At 49.6% G+C, this 10,529-nt stretch overlaps 2 protein-coding genes across 9 annotated transcripts in view; both read right to left on the bottom strand.

Moving 5' to 3' along the window:
* Positions 1-10,529, bottom strand: part of LOC133485289 (protocadherin gamma-C5-like) — a 294,682-nt gene that overhangs the window by 186,471 nt on the left and 97,682 nt on the right. Inside the window, exon 1 of one of the 8 annotated variants that reach the window (XM_061788765.1) lies at positions 941-3,496. The exons of 6 other annotated variants lie outside the window; for them this stretch is intronic. In XM_061788765.1, the coding sequence (XP_061644749.1) occupies positions 941-3,328 (2,388 nt within the window). In that variant the 5' untranslated portion in view covers positions 3,329-3,496. Of the gene's footprint in view, positions 1-940; positions 3,497-10,529 lie in introns of those variants that run through there. One more of the 8 variants, XM_061788773.1, reaches the window with a different exon arrangement.
* On the bottom strand, positions 5,877-8,583 carry LOC133485204 (protocadherin gamma-A11-like). The gene has a single exon (XM_061788619.1). The coding sequence runs from the start codon at positions 8,277-8,279 to the stop codon at positions 5,877-5,879; it is 2,403 nt and encodes an 800-aa protein (XP_061644603.1). The 5' UTR covers positions 8,280-8,583.

Here is a 10,529-nt window from a genome sequence, read left to right as displayed (position 1 = left end):
CACGTCTTTTCAACCCATCTTGACATGTTTGCGTTTTGATAATATTTACATTTCTTTTGAGTGTCATCGCCCAGGCACCTGATGTCCAAATGTACGTGCTCCTTTTCAATCACATCATTTTAAAATGGCAGTCACTTGACAAACACGAAAATGGCCAAGCGGCAAAGGTCAAATTGAAAGCGGCTGTCCACGCTTGTTTCAAGTGATACGTGGGCCGCAATTTTCCACACGTCAGTGGTTTCTTGTCCGCCAAATAACAAGACGACACGTTAACTTTCCCGAGTGCACGACATCCACAACACTCCAGAAGGATTTTTTTTACTCAGCAAATTAACGTTCGGGGGACTTTCTTTCAATATCTGACATAATCCAAAACAATACAAGAGTTGTCATATTTTAAGTCAACACTTCCTACCAATCTGCAAAGTTTTCAAGACTAATATATCCACGACCGTAGAAGAGCTGCTGATTTCAGAGTCAGATTGAAGGACAAAAGACAACCTCAGCTTCTCCAAACCCCCGAAGAGTTACTGCACGTCCAAGCAGCTTGAAAAGAACAATCAAAATGATCGCACCTCCCACATTGAAAAGCATCAAGAGACCGCGAGAATGGAGAAAACAACATGAATACTTTAAAACAACATTAAAACGTTGCCACAGTTTGCAGCACAGAACAAGGATTTACTTCCATTCTATATGAACACGCGGGTTCAAATGGAGAAGAAATAAATGAGTGATAGAAAAGCTGTCCGTGGTCCTGAAACTACAGGCATGTGCATGATGTTTGTCAGGAATCAAAAGACAACAACCAGAACAATACACCTCTTGCCTTTGCGCCTGCCTGCTTCGTGAAGGTAACAAGATGCTTTGAAACATGAGATGTAATCTTCTAATGCAACAGGTAACCAAGCGCGCAGTATGAAAAGTATGTTCAACTAACCTCCAGTGGAGAGTCAAGTTCGTCCAGGATGTTCTCTTCCCTGCGCAACTTGTGCACGGTGCCTGTAGAACTCGGGTCCACGAGCAGCACGTTGCGCCCGGCAGCTGTGTCCAGTTTACAGTCGCTTTTTGCCGAGCCGGCGGCGGCGCACGCCTCGTAACTGTAGACGTGCGGGAGCGTCCCCGCCGTCCCCAACGTGTCGCAGTAGCGCGGCGGATAATACGGAATGACGGGGAGGTCGGAGCGGTACAGGACGCGAGACCGTCTCCACCTGTACACTTTGAGCGACACGATAAGCAGCAAGCAGGCGACGAAGAGGAAGGAGACCGCGGCCAAAGCCGAGACTAAGTAAAAAGTCAGCCGGTCGTCGTAGTCCTCGCTAAAGTCGTCTGCGAACTCCGACCTCAGCACTTCGGAAAAGCCGTCCGCCAGCGCCACGTTCACCGCGACCGTAGCCGAACGAGAGGGCTGCCCGTTGTCCTCCACTACGACAGTCAGTCTTTGTTTGACAGCATCTTTATCAGTCACTTGGCGGACAGTTCGCATTTCTCCATTGTGGAGGCCCACTTCAAACAGCGCCCCCCTGTCTGCGCCCCCAAATTTGTGCTGCACTTTATAGGAGAGCCAGGCGTTCTGTCCAGAGTCCACATCCACGGCCACCACTTTAGTCACCAGATAGCCCGCGTCTGCCGAACGAGGCACCATTTCGGCGTGCGGCTGGACCGGGTACAGGACCTGAGGGGCGTTGTCGTTCTGGTCCCGGATCAGGACGCCCACGCTCACGTTGCTACAGAGAGGAGGGGAGCCTCCGTCCTGCGCTCGCACCGCAAAGTCCAGCCGCTTCATCCGCTCGTAGTCGAAGGAGCGCACGGCGCTGACGACGCCGCTTTGGGCGTTCACGGACACAAACGAGGAGGCCGGCGCTCCGTTAACGGAGGAGTCCTCCAGGATGTAGGAAACGCGAGCGTTCTGGCCCCAGTCCGCGTCTCTGGCTCTCAGCGTGACTATGGAGAGACCCGGCGTGTTGTTTTCCACGACGGAGGCCTCGTACGAGCTCCTCTGGAAGACGGGCGCGTTGTCGTTGACGTCCGAGATGCGCAGGGTGAGAGTGACGCTGCTGGAGAGGGAGGCCACGCCCTCGTCACAGCACGTCACGCTGATGTTGTACTCAGCTGAACTCTCTCGGTCCAAGTCCCCGTCTGTCACTAAAGTATAAAATCCATTCAAAGACGTTTGTATTTTAAAGGGAGTGTTATCATCTTTAACGCACTCCACTTTCCCGTTATTCTCTGAATCTGGATCACTCACACTTAACATCGCTATAACGGTATTAGGAGGCGAGTCTTCCATGACGCGGTCTGATTTGGAAACGACATTAATGTGAGGGCTATTGTCGTTCATATCGATGACGTCAACCACCACCTTCGTGGAATCAGACAGGCCTCCCTTGTCGACCACCTCCACGTCCATTTGATAGGAAGTGGCCTTTTCAAAATCGAGCTCGCCTGCCAGGGTGATGACCCCACTTTGCGGGTTAATGTGAAAAGTATCAGACAGAAGGCGTTTGCTGGGCGATATCAGGTATGATACGTCACCATTTGCGCCGATGTCTCGATCAGAAGCACTCACGGTCGTCACGCTGGTGCCCTTGGGTGCGTTTTCGGGTATTTTGGCTCTATAAATACGTTTTCCGAACGTGGGCGCGTTGTCATTCGCATCTAACACATTAACAAATATCTGCATCGTGCCTGACAGCTGCGGCTCGCCTCCGTCCATAGCAGTCAATAAAAGCCTGATATCATCCTGCTTTTCGCGATCGAGAGGTTTCTGCAGCACCATTTCCACCTTTTTACTTCCGTCAGCCTCATTCTCGAATTTCAATGCAAAGTTATCAGCAGGAGTGAGCGTGTATTGCTGCAAGCCATTCATCCCTATGTCCAAATCGATCGCTTTCTCTAATATAAATTTGGACCCGATGACGGCCGACTCGCTAATTTCAAAGCGTTTTTCAGCGTTGGCAAAACTGGGCGCGTTGTCGTTGATATCAGTAATCTCCACCGTGACGCGGAAGAGCTCCATTGGGGTCTCCAGAATGATCTGGAAATGCAAAGCGCACGGCGAGGTCTCGCCGCACAAAGCCTCCCTGTCTATGCGCTCCCGGACAACCAGGACTCCTCTTTCTTTATTCATGCCGACGTACTCCACACTGCGGCCGGTGTACACACGAGCCTTGCCGGATTTTAGCCTCTTGAGCTCCAAACCTAAATCGTGCACGACGTTCCCAACCGCAGAGCCTTCGGACATTTCTTCAGGGATGGAATAGCTGACCTGGCCGAGCACGCGGCGAAGGCACAGAGCCGAGAGGAACAACAGTACTTGCCGTCTCATTGCGTTTGACCGCGGAGCTCGTTTTCCTTCAGCAATTCAAATCCAACAATCGCGACTCCGTGAACAAATGCGCCTCGAAAAAAAAAAGAAGAAAAAAGGCAACACTCCAAAGCAAATTCAATCCAATCCGATCCGATCACGAGTCCTGATTCCTCAATGTTCGCCTCCAGAGCGACGACTGCTCAAAATGTGCGATGAGCAACGCAGCAGCACGGAAGGCAGGGACAAAGAGTAGACAGGGGGGGGGGAAAAAAAACAAAACAGCAGCTACTCAATCTCAGCACGCATGCCGACAGCGCCGCTTTGAGATGAAAATTAGAAAGTACAACGGGAAGTCCAAAAAAATAATAATACTCACCCGCCACCAAAACAACAGCCAGGAATGAAAGAATTAACACTCAAATTATGAGAACGAAAGCAGAATTAAAGCTCGAATATGAATGGAGTAAAATGTGCATCTTATATCAAATGTATGTATGATTCAATTCAGTGATTGGCGAACAGATGACTTGCAGAGCACATAATGACGTCACCGCAGGAGAAAGGGCCGTTGACGTTACACCCCACTGAAGGTCACTTCAGCAAGCCGACCGCTGTCCGCGGTGCTGAAAGTTGGTCACTTGCCTCAAAGGCCTCACTGAAAGCGTCTGAGGTGTAAAAGTGCGCATGTGCAAACATAAAAGTAGTTCCGCTTTTGCACGAACGATGGCTTGTGTGTGTGAATTATTCCTCCCAAAAGTATAACATATAAACACGGTCTTTCGTGCCCTCAAGATGTCAAGTCTAACAGGTTACGGGCACAGTAGGGAAGTCGGAGGCCGGTGGAACCGAACCGCTTACGCTTCGATGGAGATGAAAAGAACTACGAGTTATGGGAGACAAAGTTTCTGGGACACCTGCGCTCGCAAGGCCTCAAGGCAACCGTGGTCAGAGCAGCACAAGATGACGGTGACAGCGATGCTGAGAAAAATGAAGAAGCAAACGCCCAACTAATTCAAGTTTTGGACGACCCGAGCCTCTCACTGATTACGAGAGAAGCAGCGGATGACGGTAGGAGAGCGTCGCAGGTACTGAGGGAGTACGACGCGGGCAAAGGAAAGCCACTTTATACGGAGCTAACTTCGCTCCAAAAAGCAGTGTCGCGGATTCTATTATCTGCGCCGAAACTGCAATTACCGCATTGAGGAACGCTCGACAGACCCTGAGCGACGGACTACTGATTGCAACGATATTGAAAGGTTGACAGGACACCTTCAAGCCATTCGCTATCCGCGTTACGCAAAGCGACAAGACGATGACGTTCGGCGAATTCAAAACAAAGAAACGAAACATTCAACACCCACTCAAATGATGACAACGTGATGAAGGCAAGTGGCTGGGTGAAACATCAAGAAGTTACAAATAACTCTGAAGTAACTTGCTGTCACTGTCGACGGAAAGGTCACAAAGCACGGGAATGCACGAGTTGAACCACAAGAAAATGCCTATAAACAGTGGTGCACTTTTTGCAAGAGCTCGACTCATAAAATTAAGAGAGACAATAGGGGAAAAAAAGCAAGCGATGCCGATGCGCACACGTTTGCATTCAAGATAAAGGATTGGCAAAGTGGTGATAAGACACCCAAGGTCGATACGGGCGCAACCACACGCAGAACAACACACATTGGCAAGTTTACGAAGTTTAATGAAACGTTCACGCCGGGAGATCGCCGCGCCGTGCCGGCTGAAGGGACGAGGACGAGCGGCGTCGCACGCGAGAGAGAGAGGAGCTGCGGAGGTCTACCTCGGCGACGTCAACGGTCGCAAAGTGAGGACCACGCCGACGAGAGCGCTGGACGTACCATCTCATTGAAAATGACTTTATGCCGAGTTCAGCAGATCGCTGTGTCTACAACAAACAGACAAGCGACGAATGGATAATTGGAAGCATTTGGCTCGACGATCTCATTATTGCTGCAGCTGAGGAGGAGGACGCTCTTAACAAGGGAAAGGCAATGCTGAAAGCAAAATTGAAGATGAAGGATCTTGGGAAACTCAAAACATTTTCTCGGCATTGACTTTTCACAGGACAATGGGTTCACGACGAACCGAACGAGGTATATCGCAAAAAATACTGGAACGGTTCGGTGCGTCTGATCGCAAGGCGAGGGTGACACCGTGTGAGCAAACACAAAACCTTGACGACGACAGCGCACCGATGAATCCGAGAAAATAATCACAAACAATAACATGATACAAATGCATGCCAAATGAAGAAGTGGATAAGGCACTTGAATGAAGAAGATATATTTTGTTTATCGTCTCACCCCAGACAGCTGGAGGTCACAGACAGCCGGCAGCACAAAGCGGACTTGAGGAAGCCTGCAGTGATTTGGTTTGAGGGGGCACGGAGTTCGTTTGAGGGTGCCGTGCCCTCCCTCTTGCCCCGGCGTATAACCGGACCCGATTGGAACTTCTACGCAGACACATTACGTCGAGACATCCTCATGTACTGTGATGAGGCATGCAACCGATACGCCGTGACCCTGAAGTCTGTCGAAAGGATGAGTTACATATACGCGGAAAAAAGGTGAAACATCTGACTCACCAAAGTCGACATCCGAGAGCAGTTCCCCGACGTCTGCTCGCCGCCGTGCGGCACGTCAGCGTCCGCTCCGTCCACACTCACTAAACTTTGACTCACGGCTTGCGTGTTCGTCACGTGACTCTTGGCGGCCTCGTAACTGTAGACGTGCGGGAGCGTCCCCGCCGTCCCCAACGTGTCGCAGTAGCGCGGCGGATAATACGGAATGACGGGGAGGTCGGAGCGGTACAGGACGCGAGACCGTCTCCACCTGTACACTTTGAGCGACACGATAAGCAGCAAGCAGGCGACGAAGAGGAAGGAGACCGCGGCCAAAGCCGAGACTAAGTAAAAAGTCAGCCGGTCGTCGTAGTCCTCGCTAAAGTCGTCGGCGAACTCCGACCTCAGCACTTCGGGGAAGCCGTCCGCCAGCGCCACGTTCACCGCGACCGTAGCCGAACGAGAGGGCTGCCCGTTGTCCTCCACTACGACAGTCAGTCTTTGTTTGACAGCATCTTTATCAGTCACTTGGCGGACAGTTCGCATTTCTCCATTGTGGAGGCCCACTTCAAACAGCGCCCCCCTGTCTGCGCCCCCAAATTTGTGCTGCACTTTATAGGAGAGCCAGGCGTTCTGTCCAGAGTCCACATCCACGGCCACCACTTTAGTCACCAGATAGCCCGCGTCTGCCGAACGAGGCACCATTTCGGCGTGCGGCTGGACCGGGTACAGGACCTGAGGGGCGTTGTCGTTCTGGTCCCGGATCAGGACGCCCACGCTCACGTTGCTACAGAGAGGAGGGGAGCCTCCGTCCTGCGCTCGCACCGCAAAGTCCAGCCGCTTCATCCGCTCGTAGTCGAAGGAGCGCACGGCGCTGACGACGCCGCTTTGGGCGTTCACGGACACAAACGAGGAGGCCGGCGCTCCGTTAACGGAGGAGTCCTCCAGGATGTAGGAAACGCGAGCGTTCTGGCCCCAGTCCGCGTCTCTGGCTCTCAGCGTGACTATGGAGAGACCCGGCGTGTTGTTTTCCACGACGGAGGCCTCGTACGAGCTCCTCTGGAAGACGGGCGCATTGTCGTTGACGTCCGAGATGCGCAGGGTGAGAGTGACGCTGCTGGAGAGGGAGGCCACGCCCTCGTCACAGCACGTCACGCTGATGTTGTACTCAGCTGAGCGCTCTCGGTCCAAGTCCCCGTCTGTCACTAAACTAAAAAACTTTTTCGATGTACTCTTCATCAGAAAGGGCAAGTTTTCGTCTATAAAACACGCAACATGGCCATTTTCTGCAGAGTCAGGATCTTGCACGTTCAATATTGTGACCACAGTCCCTGGTGTGGAATTCTCTGAAATCGAGCTGGTTTTTGACATGACATTTATAACTGGGGCGTTATCATTTGTGTCAGTTACTTCCACAATAATCCTACATGAATCTGTCAGCCCTCCATCGTCACTAGCTTGTACAAATATTTCGTAGTGATGCACCTTCTCGTAATCGAGGCTTCCAATTAAAGACACCAGGCCATTTTCTCGATCAATTTGAAAAATAACAGGGACGTCATCCACTGTGTTAGCTATCGAATAAGTCACTTTCCCATTTGAGCCTTCATCTGCATCCACAGCACTCACGGCGCTTATGGAGATGCCTTTTGGCGCAGTCTCCATCACAGTGACCCTGTAAACCTCCTGCGTGAACACAGGCGGGTTGTCGTTTGCGTCGAGCACGTCAATTTCGACACGCATTGTTCCCGTCAGCTGTGGATCACCGCCATCGGCCGCAGTGAGAATTAAAGCGTGATGTTCTTTTGCCTCCCTATCGAGCGTTTTCCGCAGAACCATCTCCACACCCTTGCTGCCATCCTGCTGATTTTGTAATTTGAGGTGAAAATGATCCGTCGGCTTTAACGAGTAGCCCTGCAATCCGTTCACCCCGACGTCGAAATCCGCAGCTCTTTCCAGCACGAATTTTGCTCCAATCACAGCCGACTCGCTGATCTTGAACGTCATCTCCCCCTTTTTGAAAGTGGGCGCATTGTCGTTCATGTCGTGGATTTCGACGGTCACCGTGTAGAATTCGATCGGATCTTCCAGCGTGATCTGCAGATGTAACGCGCACGGCGCGGTTTGTCCGCACAGCGCCTCCCTGTCGATCCGCTCTCGAACCACGAGCGCTCCGCTGTCCGTGTGCAGCTCCACGAAGTCTGCATTGCCCTCCGTGTAGATGCGAGCTTTCCCAGATTGCAGCCTTTTCACACCCACGCCTAAATCCTGCGCGACGTTTCCAACCAGAGAGCCTTTGCTCATTTCCTCGGGAATGGAATAAGTCACCTGCCCGAGCACCGAGCCGACAAAATACGCCCAGACGAACAATAGCACGTACCGCTTCATTGTCCCACTCGACGTGCGATGCTCCAAATTAGAGACAAAGCGCGTTGGGATGCCTCGACTCCAAATCGTGAATCAAAAAAGAAAAAGATCTCCGTTTTGCTTGAGACGAAGAACAAAACAAAAAAAAAAAACAGCCCAAAAGACTGCAAGAGCGAATATGTCCGCTTTCCGTCCTCGCTCTCTTGATGTGATGTGGATGTGGATGTGGATCTTTGTGTGCTGGGATAGCAGATCAATGTTGGGGGGAATCTCTGGTCAACAGCGTCCCTCGGAGTCCAAACACTTGTACTGCACGATATTACAGCTTCAGGGAGGCCCACTGCAAAACGAGGCGCCGTGTGTGCATTGAACGTCGCCCCGAGAACTCATCATGATACAGACGGCGCAAACACACACACACACACACAAAAAGGATCTTATTGTAATTGATTGCTGGTTATTTGCTAACTCTGAAGGGATTTGGGAAGCCCCCCCAAAAAAGATCAGCCAAATATGGCAGATAATCATCAAATTGAGGACGTTGAATCCACATTGGAAAAAGAAATAAATCTGAATATCCAAACTACACTAAAGTAAGTATGAGGCAGGAAAAAGAGGGCGGGGCGGTGGCTTTATGGCCTGGGTGGAGGAAAATCAGAACCTATTTGAATGATCTGCCAACTCATTCATCTTTGTCATGACTGCAAATAATAATCATAATGATCAAAATGATCATTTCTGCCATTGTTCCATGCAATGTTTTCATTTGACTGGATGTGAACACAGAGGAGCCGCATGACGTCTTTACAGAGGTGATTTTTCTTTTTCATGACTTAAGGTTATATCAGCACACATCTGATGACAATAGCTCGTGATTGAGCAGAATGTCACTTCTGAGCTGATGATGTACGGAAATATATCAAATCCCAACTTTCCCATTTGATTTCGGGTGAACTAAGTGGCAAGCCATCAAAAATGAACAGTCGTCAATTGGATGCAAATAATACTCCTCAGTTCTCACAATGACTGCATCACTAAAAAAAAAAATATTTTTGCACAAAATGTCTGCCATGTATAGGTAGTGTGTTGAGGTAGACATTTTTTTTTTTTTTTTTGGAAGTGTATCCAGTGCTCGAGAAGATCATACAGGAGCAGTAAAATTCTCATGTTGCGGGGGAAAAAAAATGTAATTGAATGCATGACAAAATGAAAAGGCAAAGAAAATCAACAAGGAAATTGAGAGTTTAGGCCAACGTGAGAATCAAAGAATATGACAATTGTTGTATTCGACTTGAAACAATTATTAAGAAGACCACAAAGTGTTTATATTCAGAATGAAGCGGAGGAAGAAAGTTTACGCCTGCAACTACTTTCCTGATGCGTCACCAAAAGGAAGTAAATATTCAAAAACCTGAAATATTCTGAAAGCGATGCAACTTCCACCAAAAGCATCTGCGATGACTGTCAATAATCGAATATTTCGCTTCCAGGGAGACAATGTGAGGACAGAGTGATGTCGGTCCAGTCAAAGAGTGCGCAATCAAAAATGAGCACAAACTGTATGATTTCATAACTGGACTGCAACTTGGAAAAAAAAAAAAAATCACTAACTTCAGCGTCAATCAATCCATTTTCAAATGACTGCCTCCTGCCATGAAGAAGTCGCTTCAACAAAAGCTTTCAAAACTATTGACGACTTCAGTTAGCAAAACGACGACGGCGCGAACAAGTGGAACACAGCGAAAATCACCAACTCTGTGCACAGTTCGTGGAAATATCACGATGCAGCTTTGAAAACATGATCGCCCAAAAATTAATGCACATCTCTTGTCATTGGAGACTATTTAAACATGGGATTAGACAGTCATTGAAACCATCTATTCAGGGAAACGAGAGGAATAACAATAAGAAAAAAAGCTTGAAATTGTTTGCAGTTGTATAAATTCTTAGCCATTTTCAGTCCCTGAGAATTGAGTTGAACACCATTATAAATCGACCGAATGTGTTTTATATCAACAACTGAATAAACTGATGACCATGGTTCTGATTCACAAGACATTGGTGGCATGGTTTAACCACATTTTGCAAAAGGAAAATGGGGAATTCTAACCTCGAGTGGAGAGTCAGGCTCGTCCAGGATGTTCTCTTCCCTGCGCAACTTGTGCACGGTGCCTGTAGAACTCGGGTCCACGAGCAGCACGTTGCGCCCGGCAGCTGTGTCCAGTTTACAGTCGCTTTTTGCCGAGCCGGCGGCGGCGCACGCCTCGTAAC

The sequence above is a fragment of the Phyllopteryx taeniolatus genome, chromosome 10 (assembly GCF_024500385.1).
Source record: "Phyllopteryx taeniolatus isolate TA_2022b chromosome 10, UOR_Ptae_1.2, whole genome shotgun sequence".
Taxonomy (NCBI): domain Eukaryota; kingdom Metazoa; phylum Chordata; class Actinopteri; order Syngnathiformes; family Syngnathidae; genus Phyllopteryx; species Phyllopteryx taeniolatus.
This window is presented reverse-complemented; position numbering and strand designations above follow the sequence as displayed.

Excerpts from the sequence above, each read along its gene's own strand:
- LOC133485204 (XM_061788619.1), bottom strand. The coding sequence starts at position 8,279 with ATGAAGCGGTACGTGCTATTGTTCGTCTGGGCGTATTTTGTCGGCTCG.